This window comes from Epinephelus fuscoguttatus, linkage group LG2, assembly GCF_011397635.1.
Source record: "Epinephelus fuscoguttatus linkage group LG2, E.fuscoguttatus.final_Chr_v1".
NCBI classification, from domain to species: Eukaryota; Metazoa; Chordata; class Actinopteri; order Perciformes; family Serranidae; genus Epinephelus; species Epinephelus fuscoguttatus.
This window is the reverse complement of record NC_064753.1, coordinates 20,566,721-20,586,234: the sequence shown is the minus strand read 5'-3', so window position 1 is coordinate 20,586,234 and position 19,514 is coordinate 20,566,721. Positions and strand designations below refer to the sequence as shown.

Below are 19,514 nucleotides of genomic sequence, written 5' to 3'. Positions count from 1 at the left end.
CACATTCAAATAGACATGTTTTACATACAGCTCAGTCTGTGTCTTGAAGCGAAGTGAAGTATTTATACTAAAATGAATGGGCCTGACTATTTTTACATCACAAGTTAAGCACCGTGGCTATAGCAACGGGACATAAAATATTATACTCAACCCATTAACAGGAACTACAAGCCTTGCCTAGGCCAATATGGCTCCACAGCGACTGAGCAAATCATCATACCCAGTGTCATATTGGCTGTAAAATTAGCAGTAAAGGGACTTAAGAAACTGATCTCAAAAACCCAATAAACCAGATTCTTATGGTCTGAGTTAGGAAACAGGACCTGTTTCAAGACCACCCAAAATTTAGGAAAAATATGTTCAGGTGTTAAGCATTAAAAATAAATAAATAAAACCTGGTGTTTCATTTGATGAGGTTGACAGTTAACAGATAGGTTGTCTACATGACTTTTGCTTTGATAATGCGGTGCTGACAGATTTACTCTTCAGTTAATCTAAAATATAAAAAGGCCTGTGCACAAACTCTGTCTCATATCATGGTACATAATGTCAAAACAGCACACCCTGTGTGGGCAGTACATTTTCTTAATCGCTTTAGGCAAAAATATACAGTTTTTGTTCAGGGATTTCCCAGATTAGCCCGCCTCCCTGTTGGTCTTTGGGTCCCAATCAGTTTTGTTGGGGCTTATTGTGGTACTGCTGCTGCCCTCACAGAACCTCTGCGCACGCGCGCACACACACACACACACACACACACACACACACACACAGACACAGACACACAATAATAAATGGCTGGGTCCCCCTCCCTCGGGCCAGAGGAGACGGTGCTGGCCGGTTCATCTGATATATCATGGCAGCCCGCTCTGCTCTGCTCCACTGGACCCTGTCCAACACCTGTTCTCCCATCAGGGGATGTTGTGTTGGCGTGGCATGGCTATGCCACTGTACAGATTGGCACTGCCCAGTTGGGGCAGCAGAAAGGATGAAGTATGAGATTCCCAGTGACAAAATGTAAGCTGTAATTAGGAGGGAGGACCGCAGTGGAAAACTGTTATGCCTTTTATAAATACCCTCTGCATTTTATGATTTAGGTATCGCTTTGGAATAAGAGTCATAAGAGTCTTTGCAACTAATAAATGAACGAATTCTTCATGAATTAAATGACATTATGATTTTAGCAGATGGATGAACCATTTCAGCTGCCGTCAGTTTTCTCATCAGAGAAACAGTTCTAATACAGAGTATGATCTCATTTATCGTAAATAAATCAGTCTCATGAAAAAAAGTCTTTTCTAGTGAAGCTTTTAGAGCTAAACACAACCAAGACTAGTGCCAACCTGGATTTCAAAGAGAGAAGAGGATCGGTTGAATTGCAGAAGCTCCTAGCCAAATGCTGGAAAACCACTTGGTAGTTACTCCCAAAGCCGAGACAGGGCTTCCATGCTCTCAGCACTTTGACAAACTTCATTGCTAAAGAAAAAGGTTCAGAAGAAGAGACCAAACTCTCAGATGTGTGTGGCACCCTTCATCTACTGCAACAACATTTCATTGCTGAGGGATAGAACAGAGAGCCACATATAATAAATCTGAGATAAAAGAACGGCTTTGAGTGATTGTTTTCATGGCAAAATATAAGTGTCACAGGCCCCGTGTATGGCTGTATTTATAAAATACAGTTTCTATAGTTGTGTTAATTTGTATCTGTACGCTGATTTAACCTATTTCAGTTTATTTATTTGTATATTCATGATGTACAATTTAATAATTTAACATAGTAAATAAGTCATAGTTTATCTTCAACTTTAACATTAACTGCCACAACTGTGCACACAAGTTTTGAACGCAGTTGACTAGGATGACGTACATTTCAGCTTTGTTTATTCAAAATATAAGTTGAGGGGGAAATATGATTTAACATAAAATTTGTTCATAATTTATGTGATTGTCTGACTCCTCTCTTGCCCTAAACCTCTAAACTGCAAAGCTGTGTCGAGCAGAGCTGCTGCATCCCTAAACCTCAGCAGTGAAACTGGTGAGTAAAATGTTGCCATGACTGACAGAAAAAGATGGACGAAGAAAGAACGAAGTCCCTGGTCCCATTATTTTAAGGTGTCTTGCAATATAATCTGATGTTGTGCTGTAGTTTTAGTTTTTAAACTCCCAAAGACTGCAGCACCCAAAGGACAGAGTAAGGATTAAGTCCACCTACAGTAAAACCCCAACTCATAATTAGGTTTGTTGTCCATGAAGTTTTTATTCTGTGTTGTGTAGGATTGTGACCTGAAAACAAAGTTAATCTCACGAGATGAATCTACAAAAAAAAAAAAAAGAAACCCAGAGTCAAGGTTTCCTAACATATTGAAATCACTAATGGTGACCTGTAATCTTCTGATTGCTGAATTGTTGACTTTACATGGCAGATGGGATCACAGTATTGGAATATTAGGATGTGTATCTTTAGGCGCAGAGTTTGAAAAGCCATGATTAGCCATCTCTCCACCTCATCAAACACTTTTCACTGCACTTTACCATAATGTAAAGGGAAGACATCCATACCAACATGGAAAACTTGGGTATTACTGTACTGACCTGTCTGTCTGCTGGTCTGGTGGTGCCACGGGGACATTTAGCACAGGGGGGTTCAGGGGGCCTCTCTCTCAGCCCATCAGCATGACAGATTGCCTGGGAGAGAGAGGAGCTGCTGAATGAGACATGAACATTTGTGCTGCTGCAAAGGTGGGATCTCTCCACTGAGACTGTGATGTACTCACGTCACATATTCATAATTCTGCCCATGTTGGTGGAGACAAAGAGAGGGGTCGTATGGTGGACAGATACTCTCTGACTCTCAGTAGAGTCGGGTTTTAGTTCAGCAGCTGGATCAGTGTTTGCCAGTTAAGAAATCAAAATAGTCAAGTGATAAAAAAAGTAAAACTCATCACAAAAGTCAGAGCAAGTTTTTCATCAGCTGAGCTGGGATGCCATCTATGTTCAGGAATTAGACTATGTGGTGGAGGTGAAGTGTTGCTACACAAAGCAACAAAATTATGCAGCCTCGCCTCTCCTCTCCTCTCCTCCTTGTAAGTCCACTTTTTGTCCAGTAGAGGACGACATAAGTCTTTAAATGATCATAACCGAGTCTACTTGAAACTCACACAGTTAACTGGTTCCGTTTAAGTTTTTGTTATGACATTTTGTTTCCTGAGAAAAGATGGTTTGCTGCTACACATTCTAACCTTTAAAACTTTTATGTGGTGTTAATGATCTGAACAGAAAGCGTCCTATGTTATACAGATTAAACCCATCATCTTGAAACTCATCTGACACAAATGCTTGTTCTTTGGCTATATATATTGACTTGATTTAGTGAATAATGCCCACATGATAAAAATGGCTTAAAAAAAACAGAATGGTTGAATAAAGCTGCTAAATAATGCCTCAACACACCTCTTATTTTAGGGGCTATATTTTCAAAATGACTTCAAGCAACTCAATAAAAATTAATGATAAATAATAATTAACTACTCTCCCTGGATATGCACCATATTTGTTCTAATGTTCTTACTTTAAAAGAAGAATCAAAGGTTGGGGAAAAGCCCCCAAAGTTACGTATCTGTTCTAACTAAGTATGATTTATATGTACTGAAAATTGGAAGGATTTAATTGTTATTTTAGAGAGGTTGTTTCCTAATCTACTGGTGGACGTTGCATGTTCCTAGGATGTTTTTTTTTTTTTTTTATCTTTTTTATTTAGGCAAGATGAGTCTGGTATACTGTATCAGTTCAGTCTGGTCAGATCTGATTCTTGCATGTTCAATGCATTTTTACTTAAGGGCGAAAACTGATAATTGTGCTGAGGGTTATAAGGAATTCCACTACAGCCCCTAAACTGTGGAACAGTCTGCCTGAGGGTCTTAGGGGCTCTACATCTGTTGAAACTTTTAAACTTAACCTTAAGACACATCTTTTTACCAGTGCTTTCTCCTCAAATGTATTTTTAACTAATGGTTGTTATATCTTTAAGCCTGTAGTTTTAATTGCATTTTACTTTATCGTTTTATGTATTTATTTATTATCTTATTACATGTCTTTATCATCTTTTTTTACCTCTATCACACATATTTTGGTTGTCTTTTATGTTCAGCACTTTGTGTTGCATTTTATGCGTGAATTGTGCTATATAAATAAAGTTATTATCATTATTATGACTAATTCAACAAATAGGCTAAGAAACATAGTATGAGCAGGAGTTTATTTGGTCTTATTAGTTAGTACTAACCAGATCAAGGAGTGGTATAAAGTATGCTCATACACACCTGAGACCACTGACTACATCTGATTATACGTTAGGCCTATGTGTTATGTCATAAATACCTGATGTATCCTGTAGCCTCACTTTTACGGTTTTCGAAGATATTAATTTCCACCTTTGTGTTGCAGCCGTTCTGTTAATCACAATAAACAAAATATGACATAAGTAATGACACAGCATCACCTTTGAGAAGAGACATTAGTTGAGGCGCAGACAGTGAGAGGAGTCAGCCGCCTCGCTCGGACCATACCATTTCAGTGGAGGAAGGGGGGAGGGACCGTTCCGGAGGATCAGAGGTGATGACACGCGCGACACCCAGTTGCCGCCGTAGGTCTCGCGCCGGAGACATGGTGACAGCACGTCGGATCAACTTTCAGGCTTTTCATGAAGAATAGTTACCGCGCTTCTCCCGCTGGATAGTAGAGGTAAGTTATTTTCACATTGTGTTGTTTCACCGTGGTGTTGCCTTCAGGTAGAGAGTATGTTACCTTCACTGTCCTGTTAGTGATGAAGTGTCCGCTCAGTCTGTTGCTGATGCTGTTAAGAAACAAGAAACAATCACTGCTAACTATGTCTCAGAAACTGTGCAGCTGTGTGTTTTAGCTACTTGTTAAATGTGGACGTTTTGTTGGAAAACTCCACTTTTCCCACTTTATTCGTGTTATTTTCATCGTCTTTACGCTGTAAAGGACAGTTGTGTGTGTAGTGTGGCGTTTGAGGTTTTAACTATGAACCCGTTTCTTATAAAAATGCCCCATTTTGTCTTTTCCTTGGCTAGCTAATACCCTGGGCTACATGTTCTCAAACCCCCTTTAACTTTGTAAACGGGTAACATGCAAGGCTATATTAATGTGTGATTTTTCCAGCAACAATAACGTTAGGTAATTCCTGCATGTCATGCTGTACCTGGTCATTTTTTTCTGTCTTCTCAGAAACATATTTTCACGAGGTTATAACTTCAAATGCAGCTCTTGAATTAATATTTAGCATTGAAAAAATGTATTTTGGTCAAGCAATTTCGGCTACTTTTAAAACTTGTAACAGAAAATTTACAGACATTTCAGTGTAATTGCCCTTATATAAAACTGCAGTATGTAATAGAATAATTGCATGCTTATAGATACATCTGTGTTGGGAACGCACAGTTTTAGCTCGATTAAGTGTTACAACAAATTTATTCTTTGAAATGTGCTATAAAAGGATATAAATAGGCGGCATGTCTCCAAGAACTCCTTCATTATTGTTTTATTAACATGGTGATATTGACCCTGGTGTTTATGACTGTTATCAGGGTTGGAAATTAACTATTTTTTTGTCCACCTGCCACTGCGCCACTGTCCAAAATCTACCAAAGCTCAATAGATTATACCTTTTCCCAGCAGTTGCATTTTTTACCAGCATTCGGCTGGTGACTGGTGCCAATTTGCAACCCTGGCTGTTTTATGTTTTGTGGAGACATACACAGAGATAGATAGAGCTGCTGCAGTTTGGGTATGCACAGTGTGCATGTACTGACTCCTGCTGCTGCTCCTAACATATGATGCTGTGTTAGATGTGTGAATAATTGCTAATAACAGATTTAATACATGTAATAATAATAATACATTTTATTTATACAGCGCTTTTACAGCTCTCAAAGACACTTTACATTTAAAACCAAAGAAAAGAAGTACAAACATGGAAGTGCAAAGAGATAAACAGAAGACAAGGACAATATAAAACAACAAGGTGCAAAAGCATAGTGCATGTTAAGTCACATAAAAACACTGCTTGATGTACAGCAACTAATCATAACAGGGGTATTTCAGCTCTTTCATGATCCAGTTTAAGTTTGTGATGCCTCTTGCAGCTTCAGTGTTTAAATCCATACTAAGGTACACACACAGCAAGATTTACATGCCTGTAGACAACACAAGTTTCCCTGAAGTTGTGCAAGTAGGAGAGAGCAGAAGGGGAAAAAAAACTGCTCAAGGACGTGGAGCAAGATAGCAAAGCAACAGGCAGAGCAGTCATTAAATAGTCAGGAAGTTGGAGCTTGGTGGTGTGTTCTAGTTATTTTTTTAATACTAACTCTAGCAGATAGATAGTGTCTTGTACAGTAGTCACACACTGCCCTGCAGAAGACAGTATATCTTTATGTTTGCCTGTATTACCTTAATGTAGCTCACAGGTGACAATGTGTTGCTATAGCATACTGGATAATTTGAGATTGTAAACATGGCACATACAGGAATAAGTTCATTGCAATGCTTGTAAATGTTAGAAGGTGCCTGCAGGGCAGTAATAGGAGAAGCAGTGTTTTGGCAGAGTTGACAGGTTAGCTGAGAGGCTGACCAGTTCAGCATGTGTGCGTGAGTGTGCGGATGCATAGCTGAAAGGCTAGCTGAACAGTTGGCCAGTTGGCTAGCTGGCCATCGATCCGATGTCTGTTGAGCAAACTGTGAATGAGAGCATTTGCTGTGGGTCACTGGTCAGTGATGAACCCATCTGAGGGGCTGCTTGTGTGTGTGTGTGTGTGTGTGTGTGTGTGTGTGTGTGTGTGTGTGTGTGTGTGTTAACAACTGACATCTCTTTGCATATGTGCTTGGCTGTGGGTCAGTGGCTACAGAGCATCTGCGAAGCTGGAACTTTTTCTGTCCCAATTCTACTTTTCATGGCTGAAAGAGATGCTGCACTGACCAGCTGACACTGCTCGACATTCCTCAGCCTTATCTCTCACTCACACTGACACACACACACACACACACACAAGCACAGTTTCTGCTGATGTGTGTTTGTACATATTATGCATATTTGTATGCACACATTCACTTAACTGTGCATGTCTGCCTTTGTGTGTGTAACTGTGTAACATGATCCGCTACTGAAGGTGCAAGGGTGAAGGTTGGAGACCCCAACTCTGCTTGTCAGTCCGAACAGAAAGAAAGGATAGCAGTGATGCCGTGTGTGTGTGTGTGTGTGTGTGTGTGTGTGTGTGTGTGTGTGTGAGACTAGTATGTGGGTCTGATCAACAGAGAGAGAGCCTGGGGTTCTTATCTGACCTCTCCCAGAATGACCTTTCACCCCTCAAGACAAGCCCTTTGTGTCCACTGAGCCTGAGCCCATGGGAGAGCGTGTGTGTGGGTGTGTATATGTGTGTGGGTGTGTATATGTGTGTGCACATCCGCATATGTGTGTGTGCACATGTTGGAATGTTGGAAGTATAAGCCACATCAAAGTCTTGCTTAAACATTGTTATCAGGTCTCACCTTTGACCTTGCGGTCATGAGATATCCCTCAAACTAATACATCAGTGCCTTAAAAGCAGAGAGCATGTATATGAGGGTTTGCATATATTAGCAAGGCGCTGAGCAGTGTTAAGTCCTGACAGGTGATGTGTAGTGACATTTAGCAGTAAATTCAAATAATTTTTCATACAAAATATCTTTGGTTCCAAACAATAAGATGCTAACAATGGATTTTACTTCATCATTTCCAGAATTACAAAGACTCATAGAAGGTTAAGGCTGTCTTAGAAAGTATTTGCAGATCAGCCTTATTTATTTTGCCATGAATTATTATCCAAAAAATTTAAGAACTCCTTTAAAGTGTTAAAATACTTGGACAAGCTATGATGTGATAGTGTTATCCTTGGGTTGCATGGGGCTCAAACTTTAAAAGGATCCTAACTACAGGTTTGTATGTGTAACATTGGGTGTTTGGTGATGGTGGTGGTGGTGGTGGTGGTGTAGAGGGGGTCCAAGGGGTCATAAAACACCACAATAGTGTCTCTCTCCCCAGGGTGAAAGAAAGAGGAGCAGAGAAAAAGAGGAGGGGGCAGATGAAAGGATCTCCCACTTCCATTTCAGGGAGAGAGGAAGGAGGGGGAGATGGGAGGAGAAAAGATCAACAAAGCTTCATTAAAGGTTTTATCATTCCGCTTATTTCTGTCATGTCAAGTCAGTTTTATTTATATAGCCCGAATCACAGATCACAGTTTGGCTCAGGGGGCTTTAAAATCTGTACAGCATTCAGCACCCTCTGTCTTTAGACCCTCACAGTGGATAAGGAAAAAAATCCCTTCCCCAAAAAAACCCTTAAATGGGGGGTAAAAGAATCTCTCATCTCTGCTACATGTCTTCTTTTATGCATCATAGGTGTTTTGGGTTTCGTTAGGAACAGATATTCTTTAAAAATAAATGTGGGATGTGTATAACGCTGTGCCAAGCAGAGATTAAAATGTACAAATGCACAGCATGGCTCATGTGCTTCCTCGCAGCCCTTAGATTTTAAAACACAGTGTTAAACATTACAGTAGACACACCTGCATCAGTACCTGCAGACAATTCTCTCTTTGATGTTTTACATTTTTTTTAAATGTTATGTTAACCATGTAATTAAGCATGTAAAATGCCTTCAGGTTAACATTTACAGTACTTGGTTATCTGAATCACAGTTGGTCAGTAGTAAAGGATTTTGGTCGAGATTCAGTCAAAGGTGGAATACACCTCCTAGCTTTCATCTCCTCCCTGTCTCCTCTTCCTCTGGTTGTAAAAAGATCAGTCTGCTCTTTGGTAGAAGGTGTGATTACTTCCTCTCAGCGCCGGCTGTGTTATGACAGGGCTTTTTGTCTTCCGTCCTCTGTCTCCCTACAAAGTGGTGCAAGGCATTAAAAGTCTGCGCTGCTTCTTTACATATGAAAGTGTGGAAGCAGAAGGTGGCTCGTAAGGTGTGTGTGTGTGTGTGTGAGAGAGAGAGATAGGGACAGAGAGGGAGAGAGTGTGTTTGTGTGTGTTTCCATCTCCAACATGAATTTCAAGAGGAAAATATTACGTAAACTGAGAGCACTTTCACAGGACTTGGCCTGTTTACATCAGCATGTGGAACATTATTTGACAACATGCAGACAACTAGAGAAAATCTAAACTCGTGTAGCTGGTAGCATCTGTAGCTAATGCTTCACTTACAGAAGGGTGCCTTATTATTATTCAAGTACATGTCTTTTTTTTTTATAAGCAGGGTGGTGTGATTGTAACTGTAAAAAAAAGTTTTGTTTGTTTGTTATATTTGTTGTTGCTCCTCTTTTCTTGTTTTGGCTAGCATGTTTTTTCCACTGGCAGTGGCAATAATAATGATATTTTTTATAGTTTCAGGTTAGTTTTTAAGCTAAAACTGTGTCACAGCTGCTGTTTTACATTTGTTCACCCTGAGTTTGCCCCCATTTTTATGACAATGGGATGTGGGGAAATAATTGTGAAGTCATAGAAATGTGGAGCCATGTAGAGAGTTAAAAAATTAGGACTATTTTTATTGTTGTGTTTGCTTCTTCAGGGACGTTTCATGAAAAAGGATGGCGAACCAGGTTACAAAAAAGTTTAAATTAAATTGCATAAATGTTTTTGCTGTCTAGGGTGCATTGTTTTGTGAAGCTTGCTTTCAGAGACAGTGAAAGTTAATATTTTTAAGGTCTTATCAAATTGCTGTTGTTTGTTTCATACTGTCTTTGGTTCTGTTGTTTACAAGATCATCTATAGGAAGCTATAGTCCTGCTAACCTGTAGTGTAAAACACAGTGTTAAGCCTGTAATCTGACAGGCTAGTCTTTTCATTAAGATGACCTGTCAGTGAGTCACATGCTACTAGGTTTGTCAGTTACTCATTTGTAGAGTGTGTGTGTGTGTGTGTGTGTGTGTGTGTGTGTGTGTGTGTGTAGCAGCCAACATATGGGCAGTCAAAGGTTTAGAGAAGTAGGATTAAGTTGGTGTTAACAGTCAAGTTACATACAAGCAATGACTCCTGGAGGGCAGCAGTGACAGTAGTGTGTGAGGTGTGTTACATGACATAATTATGAACAAATGATACAGCACTACCTTTAAGTGCTTTGTTCGGAAAATGCTGAAAATGCTTATAATGTTCTCACATCTTCTATTTTTCTTTACACACTTTTTAAGAACAGTACAAATCTAAATTAAGTATAACTAATACACGAACTTGAACACAATGATTTACAACAAATAAAGCAATTGTAATCATTTTACATGTATTTTAACACATAAACTTACATAACAAGATCAAATAATTTAAAGCAAACTTTAACAACTGCAACAGCAGTAGTCAGTGCATATTTTCAAAAAAGTACATGCAAAGAATTGCTTTTTTGGAGCATTTCTCATCTGTTGGAGAGCAGATGAGAGAGGTGAAGCAGAGAGAAAACCAGAGAGAGCATTCAGTGGGAGAGAGAGAGAGTATAAAAACAGCGCAGTGGCTAGGTCAGGGTGTCCTGACACTGTCAGTGCAGCTGATTTTATGGCATGCTGTCTGGACAGATGCCATCCACTTGTAACCACTGTTTTTGTGTGTGTGTGGGCCTGTGTGTGCTTTGGTGTGAGTAGATGTGCTTTCACTGTTTGTGTCTGGGGGGGGGGGGGGGGCTTAGTATCCTGTCTTTTTTCATAATATTTTTCCTAGTTTTTACTTTTATTATCCCTTTCTTTTTCCAAAGGATCCTGTCGGTCACATGTCACAGGAATGAATTCTATATTTCATGTTACTTTCTTAAGATTATACTTAAGTAAGCAACTTAGATACTCAGTTTTACAGTGTAATGGAGGAGCTGGTAAATCTGTACTTAGAGATCCTTAAAAAGAACCAAAGTGTGACTATCCGTGTAGTAAAAGATTAACTGGACAGAAAAAACATTATATTAGTAAATTATTAATGCAAACAAAAACAAATTACATCAGTTAACATGTATATCTTGATTGTCCAACACAAGGCTCCTGTGTCTTTGCAGGACACCAATGGGGAACTCCTATGCAGGCCAGCTGCGGACCACGCGCTTTGAGGAGGTCCTCCATAACTCCATTGAGGCATCACTGAGGTCGAACACTGTAGTTCCTCGACCTGTCTTCTCACAGCTGTACCTTGAGACAGAGCAGCCATTGGCACATGATGGTGGGTTGCAGGGTGTGCCGATGGGTTCAGCTGAAGTGCTTATCTCCTCTGACTAAATTGCATAGGTATAATTTTTTCATTCTCGTTCACCATTAAAATTGCATATTTCTTTATGTATGTCCCTGACAGGCCGCACAGAGAATGATGATGAAGACGATGAAGATGGCTCAGAGTCTAACAGCCCCCCAATACCCTATCAGATGAAGCCCCCACCTGAGGGCTGCTGCACCACAGATGGTTTGTACACATACACATACATGTGTGCTCAAAGAAATCTAAAAAACATCACACAAAGGGCCACGTTTACTTTTGTCTTTGACTCTATTCTACTCACTTTTGGTACCACTTCTTTTTTTTTTTTTTTCAGTTTCATTTTCCACTGCAGATAGTACCCCGTCAGTGTAGGCAAGACCCTAAGCTGACCATCATAGCATCATAGCAATGTCACGAAAAACTGCCATGACATCATCTTCAAAGCAACATTGTGTGCCCAAAAGCCTTTTCTTGGTTAGGTTTAGGAAGAAGATCATGCTTTGGGTTAAGATGAAAAAGACTGAAAGCTGCTGGTGTCCTCGGATTCTCAGCCAGATCCATCCCTCGCACCTTCCCAGCTCCACCCTCTCATCTAAATATCATCACTCTTGACTCCAAACAAGATGACAACCACCAAAATGCCAAACTCAAGGCTTCATAACAGTCGCCCATAAACCAATGGATGACTTTGCAGTGTTAAAGCCAAAGAAAAACAGTTTTGAATGAGTTTTGAATTTGCCTGTGCTAGAAATCTCAATGACGAAAAAGCAGCAGAAAAGTATCCACATCAGCTGTTTACATAGTGTCTGTCAGTGCTGTTCTTATTTATGCTACAGTAAGATAAAGTTATCTAAAAGTCATAGAAAAGCTTCCAGATCATTTTGTTTAAATAGTTGTCCCATCTTGTCTTTTCATCCCCACAGGCTTCTGTCAGGCAGGCAGGGACCTGCGTCTGTCCTCACTGGCATCAGATCCCCTGGATGTGTCCCCTGGGTTCATGTTGGTTGGGGTGAAGTCCCCCTCCCTCTCTGAGACCCTGCTGGTGTGTGCTGTAGACCGTCGCTTCCTGCCTGACGAACGGGGTCACAACGCACTGCTGGGTGAGGCAGGAGATTCACAGAGAAACAAAAAAATATCATCACTCTTGTTGAAAGTCAAAAATTCTGAAAATATCAACTTTCAGGACTCATTTTAAAGGAATAGTTCACCATTTTGGGACATACTTTCATTTTCTTTCTTTCCAAGAGTGAGATGATAAAATTCATCTTGTGTCTAAGCCTACCTTAACGTGACTACTGAAGACAAAGGGGAACAGCAACACAGGCTCTGTCCAAATTTAAAAAACACTCTCACATATAATACAAATGTTGAACAATTCCTTTAAAGTTGATGACAGTGCATTTGTGACATGATCGAGATGGTTGCATGATGTGTGAATGAAGAAACATAAAATGAAGCCTTTTGTAATCGTACATTTTCTGTTCATGTGCTCCATCCAGGCTTCTCAGGGAACTGTATGGGCTGTGGAGAGAAAGGCTTTCGCTACTTCACAGAGTTCTCCAACCACATTAACCTAAAGCTCAGCACCCAGCCCAAGAAACAGAAGCACTTGAAGTACCATCTATACCGAAACAACCAGGGTGTGCTGGTCAAAGGAGCTCCCATCTGCTGGAGAGGACACGGTAGGAAATGGACTGGAGTGATTTGTTTTTTGAAACTTACTTGCATGTTCACATTAAAGGCAGTGCTGTCCCTTCTGTGTTGCACTGATGGCTCAGCAGTGGAGAGGTTCATTGAAGATGAAGATGAACAAAGCATGAATAAAATGGTTTAGGTGAGAGGTATAAGTGCATAACTTAACAAGCCAGATGGTTTGCTACAATGACAAAAGTGTTACTTGCCATCTGTGTATCAGTACAGTATTGCCACGTAAAATATTGTAATACTAAGCTGTAAAGAATTTTTCCCCTTCCCCTAACCATAGACTGTAAACATAATGGACATAGCTACCATGATGTCACCAGTTGGTTTGTGGACTGTTTTAAAGCCTCAGGTTTGGCAATACGGCTGTTGCCATCATGTTTTTTTTGGCCAGAAGAGGCTATGTTTGGTGGGGAGGCTGGTGCTGTGGGGGAGTCAGAGATGGATTTAAGTAACTGAGAAGCAGAGGACGCTATCGGCAGACAACCTGTCACCTGTCACTCTGCCCTTAATTAGGCGTAATTTTAATTACTCCTTAATAAAATGTCAGCAGGTGAGTTATATTGAAATTCACCACCTAGAGACCAAAACATGTTTTGTACCAGGCTGTAAACATGCTTATTTCAGCTGTAAAGTTGGGCATTCTATCATGGGGTTCTTGTGGATGGCCAGCCTCAAGTGGCCATTCACAGAACTGCAGTTTTTGGCACCTGCATGTTGGCTTAATTTTTCAGTCCCAGAGGTTGTTCCTTACCCTTAACAGGCACAACACATGCATTAGGTTAAAGGGCCTTCACCATTAGCTCTTTTATTGTCTTCCAAAAGTCTGACTTGTATTGATTGGGAAACAATGAGTGTACGGGTCTGACCAGATGGACAGGTAGCAAAGCCTCGAGGACAGGTCGGGCCTTAAGGACAGGTGAAAGGTGAGACTACACAGTGTACACAGAGGCCACAATCTGGAGATAACCCATCAAATTAAAATGGTGTGATCGGACACCACCTGGTGAAAAGGCCTCCGAGAAAGAACACCAACCACGTAGATATTATGTTCTCTTAGTGTTTCTAACCACATCCTGTTGTCTGCTTAATACTGAAAGGTTACCATAGTAATCCTACAGTGATCCCACTGTTGCCCTAAAGTTACCATAGAAACTAATGAACAAGTTTTTCTTAATGTTTTCAATACTGAAGCTGAGCAGTGTCAGACCTGGAACCCAGTGTCTGTTCACCGTCACTGACATAGGTTGGATAACTTGTCTTGGCTCATTTCTCACGAAAAGAAAACACACTGTTTTCCTGGACCCTTGCTTTGGTATGAGAGGAGTATGAAATAGGAGAGAGGGAGAAGCATACCATGCAGTTAGAAACAGAAACAATATCTATCTATCACACGCACTCATTCCTGAATACCTCCATACCAGTCATTCACTGTCTCCTCCTCTGCTGCAGGGCCATTTACTCACTCCAGAGCAGGGTTGTATTATTAAGTCCAGCCTGTTTTAGGAAGCAGGTTTGCTGAGTTATCTGGATCAGATCATGGTTCTAAATCTGAGTGACTTCCTGGCTTTACTCAGAAAAGTTGGTGGACTTACTTTTTGGAACAGCCTCTGTTATTAGTCAGAAGTGTCCCAACACATGCATGCACAATGAGAAAGTTATAGCAATATCCTAGCCACTGAAGAGTTTCTATCTCCATGGATATGAAATGACTTTGTCAGTGCATCTGTGTGTGTTTCAGATGGCAGGATGAGACCGTTGGGGCCCAGCCTCTCAGAAGGCCATGTGACATCAGATGAACAGCCACCAAACATGTCACTGACTCATCCAACACTCACACCTGGCAGCTGCACAGGTAACACAAACTAATGCAAACACAGAGATTTGTTGCAGAGTTGATGTTCTCATCAAAAATTGTTCTGTTGTCATGGTGGTTTGTTTGCGTTCTCACTTGTAACAGAAAGATGGAGACAATACGCCATAATCACAGACATATTTGTTATGAAAAGTTTCAGTTATCAATATTACTGATTCATCTTTGTCTGTCTATCTATCTGGGAACAGCAGGATCAAATGTAGACCCGACAGGTCTACCACAAATAGCTGACGTCCCCCACTCACTGACAAATGGCAACCATGCTGTTCCCTCCATTGCCCAGCCACCTTTAAATCAGTCAGGGCCTGGGAGACCCACGGCTACAGGTACAGATTGTGCAGACTTCAACTCTATAATCCAGCTGATATCCAGAAAGAAGTGTATATCCTGTATGACATGTCATTTGAACATTTGTTATTTGATGTGTATGTTATGTTTGTGTAGAAAAAGTAGAAGCAGTTTTGCTAGCCCTTACGTCTTTCACATCCTACAGTACTACACACAAAACATAAAATCTCTATACTGAACAGAAACTATATCAAATGCACCTTATTTCTGCACTTTTTTCACTTTCTTCACTACAGAAAGTGAGATTTCTAAGCATCTGCAGTCAGATTATTTCTGGCTTTGTGCAGCATCCTGATTGCTGAAATACTGTGTAAATGAGAAACCCAAGTCCCTCTCATACATGCACTTCACTCCACAAATGTCCTGGCACTTCTACATTAACATTTTACATAACTTTTTAAAATATCCTGTGTCATTTTACCATAAATGTTATACCAGGGAGAGATAGTAAAGATCCAGTGGGTATCATTCCGAGGCATCTATTAGCAGAAATGGTATATAATATTCATAACTATGTTTTCATTAGTTTATAAACACCTGAAACTAAGAATCCTGTTTTTGTTACCTTAGAATGAGCTATATAGGGAGTAGGTCCTCTTCCAAAGAGATGGGAACTATGGGGACATTCACGTTTTTGTGTCAGCGACAGTCGTTCTCCTATAGTCTTGGCATACTGGAGAAGTTAAGGCTCTGCAACCACATTGCTAGATGCCACTAAATCCTACGTATCGGACCTTAAACTGAACATTTTGTTTCACCTATTCATATGTATGTAATTATGTAAATCTGTCTTTTTTCTTAAACGCAAGGAAAGAAGATCTATTTCATGACCCCAAAAAATGTCAGTTTTCAACATGACAATAAAAGTTCCTCAATATTAATTAACAATGCTTGTGAAGATACAATAGAGAAGATTATCTTTTATTCGTCCCACAGCTGGGATATTTCAGCAGCAAAGAGACAGCAGCAGAGATCATCTAAAAGAAAAAGGCAAAACAGAAAAGTTACTTATGGAATCTGATAACACAGTGACTACCTGCATGTAAACTGGTGTTTATTGCTATCAGGATGGTGCAGCTCATCTAAAGTGTAGAATAATTTCTCACTGTTGTGGCTTGTGTGCATGTAAGCATGGTCAGTTTGTGTCTGTTGTCATTAAGCCCCTCCCCTGGGTTTCTTCACACCTCTAAAAGGCAGCGCCCCTACCACCAGTGGCCCACACTGTGTGTGTGTGTGTGTGTGTGTGTGTGTGTGTGTGTGTGTGTGTGTGTGTGTGTGTGTTATAACACCCTTGCCATACAGGCAGCTGCATTGTGTGTTGGGGGTTGTCCTTTGTCTTTCTCCCTCTCCCTCTGTCTGTCACCTCCATTAACCAGGGTTGTAAAATTCCCTCTCTGTCTCGTCTCTTTCCCTGCCTTCCCGCTGAATGAAAAGCTTCCTTCCTGTCGATGTTGTTTTTTTCATGGTCCCTTTTAACAAGTGGACCTTTTATGTGTCTCCCTATTACTGCATTTCAACAGAGTTTGAGAGGAAGAGGAAGAGACAGGTTAATGTATGACTAAAATACAACTGTTTCATTACAGTATCAACAGCGGGCCATCATAAAACATCAACATAGTGGATGTTCTGTTGATTTGGGGGTTATTAGAATAAGAAAAGTGACTCATCTGCGGTACAGTAAATCTTTCCTAAAGCATATTAAAGCAGCAACAACATCCCGTAGCTGGGGACAAAGTACAAGACTGTAAAATAGGAAGGAAAAAATAAAACATTTTTTATAATAAATGTACCGATGACAAAATAAATAAGTATTTCAGTTCTTGTAAGTTCAGACTGTAAATATAAAAAATGTGTGAAAAACTATCTTGGTGGCAAGCTCACTGACTACATTTTAAACATTAAAAGTATAAAATACAAACTTTTAAGCTAATACTCCATGTGATCCTGTTCTTTATCCTGCAGGGTCCCATGCAAATGCTGGTCCTCCAAAAAAGAGGCACAAGGGCTGGTCACCTGAGTCAGCTGCCAACAATCTGCCAGAGAGCACTGTGAAGACACCACCATCTTCATCAGCCTCATCAGCATTATCAGTGCCTTCTGTAATCACAAATGGATCCAGATCAGGTAAAAAAGAGGAGAAGAGACACAGCATATAGACAGAAAAGATAAAGGGAGAAATGTATCAGGAAATCTGAGATATATATTTATTGCTATATGTGTAAATAAAACAGTTGTGTGTTGCTTGCAGTTTTAAATATGTTTCTGTGCTTTCTCCAGAGACTGCAGCCCCGCTGACTTCATCACAAGGGTCCTTAACCCCTCTATCCCCCCCAGGCCTGTCAGTGACAATCCCTGATCAGCTCCTACACACCTGCAGACTGCAACCTGTCATCTTCAAAGGTCAGATGGAGCACACTCACTCTGTACAATATTATTTGTACCTGTTACAGTGTTGACTAACTCATGAGTCAAAGTAAATATTGACTAGCTGGTGTTTGGTGAACATTTTTCCACCCAGCTGTCAGTACTGGACTTTCTCAGGCAGGTGAACCGGTGAGGTTTTCAGTCACTACCCAACAGATGGCCAGTTTAGCTTGCTTCTCTTCACAGGTTAGAGGTCGGCTTACTCCTGAGGCTGTTTCTCAGCCTATTTGTCCTCCCCTTCCAACCTTTCACCCCTTTGTATCAACTGTCAAAACATCCACCTTCCTTCTCCATCCTCTTTGTCCTAAACTGCCTCTTATATCTGGTGTATGTACTTTCATCCTTTTATTTTCTTTTATGTGTTCACTTCATATTCATCATCTATCTGCCCTTCACCCCACCAACCACCCACCTTGTCAGTTCCTGTCCTTCACTTTAGCTGCTCTTTGTGCCTTATATTGTACATCCCTACCCCTACTATTATCCTCTCTCTCCCTTGGGAGTGGAAAGAACTGCATTTTCCCACCACTCCTGTACAACAACTGGTCTCTCATGTAGTAACTCAAAGAAACACACACCATGAAATAAAATCTAACAAAGTTCATGATAAAATGTATGTGTTCTTTTCTTGTCATATAACAGCAGGTGATAGCCTTTATGACTCAGATGAAAATGTGTGCATCATGTCCATTGTAATTATCACATTACATCATTTCATAAAGTGTTCGACCATTTTTCCATCCAGCTGTTAGTCAAAGCCTCGTGCTTTTCCATCCATGTATTAAATTACATTCATTTGGCAGATTCTTTCGTCCAAAAGGAACTTTCCCATCCATTTACATCAGGAGTAGTTTTGGGTTTTGTATCTTGTCCAAGGACACTTAAGCATGCAGGATGCAAACTACAGGGGAGCCAGGGGAAGTTGGCTCTTCTTAAGACATAAGCTCCCCTGAAAACATGATTTGTGAAACTTTGAGGGGTCTCAAAAATATTGATAGTATTTTTGCCACGCATTTTTCTGTGTCTTAGGCCCAGTTTATACAACAACAATTTCAACTGAAAACGGTAAACTTTAGTTGCGTTTTGGCCAATCGTTTACACGACAGCTGCGTTTTGGGTGCCTGAAAACGCAACGATTCGAAAATAGCTTCCAGAGTGCAACTTTTTGGAATCTGCAGCGTCTCCGTTGTCATGTGAACTTGCAATATGCAGTTCCTCTGAAAACGGAGACTTTTCGCACATGCGCATTACGGTTCCAGTCACTAGGCATGCCGACCGTCACAACAACAATGCCAAGCTCTGTTTGTGCTGCTCACCCTGTTGATTTGAAGTGAAGTGTAGATCTGTTACTGTAGCAACTCCACCTCGTCGTCCATCCAGATAAAGTTATCTGTGCATGCTTTCGCCATTGTGTCTTCTTTGTTTTGATTTGTAATCACTGTGTTGTAGAGGAAGGCGCTTCAGTGCAGGCGCATGTCATCATGCCATGGTGTTGCTTTGCAAATTTACACTGCCACCCATTGACCTGGCATGCATACTACAGCGTTTCCAGTAGATTTTGCGGCTCCGTGTGAACGGGGATTGTTTCAATAATGTTGTCATATAAACGCATAAGTTTTTTAAAATGCAAAGGACAGACTTTTCCGTTTTTAGAGAAACCGTCTAAACAGGGCTTCAATCATCATGGATCTTGCGTAAAATCTGGCTTTAATTGATGTACGATTCATGCATGAGGGTGAATTCATCATTCACTATATGCTTTATATTATTCTTACCATCACCATCAAATTGGGGCGGCCCAATGTCATAAACTTCACCCAACACAAGCTTGCAGCTAGAAATGTTTCTTTGCAACAAGAGTTACAGTCAGGCCCAAAATGCCCCT

The 19,514-nt window shown here is 40.5% G+C and overlaps 1 protein-coding gene across 1 annotated transcript in view; it reads left to right on the top strand.

Moving 5' to 3' along the window:
• The first annotated feature begins 4,604 nt into the window (after positions 1 to 4,604).
• greb1 (growth regulating estrogen receptor binding 1) overlaps positions 4,605 to 19,514 on the top strand; it is a 28,535-nt gene continuing 13,625 nt past the window's right edge. The window contains exons 1-9 of the mRNA XM_049562422.1: positions 4,605 to 4,740; positions 11,087 to 11,247; positions 11,377 to 11,484; positions 12,204 to 12,380; positions 12,780 to 12,962; positions 14,723 to 14,836; positions 15,046 to 15,183; positions 17,168 to 17,329; positions 17,483 to 17,605. Of these exons, the coding sequence (XP_049418379.1) occupies positions 11,094 to 11,247; positions 11,377 to 11,484; positions 12,204 to 12,380; positions 12,780 to 12,962; positions 14,723 to 14,836; positions 15,046 to 15,183; positions 17,168 to 17,329; positions 17,483 to 17,605 (1,159 nt within the window). The 5' untranslated portion in view covers positions 4,605 to 4,740; positions 11,087 to 11,093. The remainder of the gene's footprint in view (positions 4,741 to 11,086; positions 11,248 to 11,376; positions 11,485 to 12,203; positions 12,381 to 12,779; positions 12,963 to 14,722; positions 14,837 to 15,045; positions 15,184 to 17,167; positions 17,330 to 17,482; positions 17,606 to 19,514) is intronic.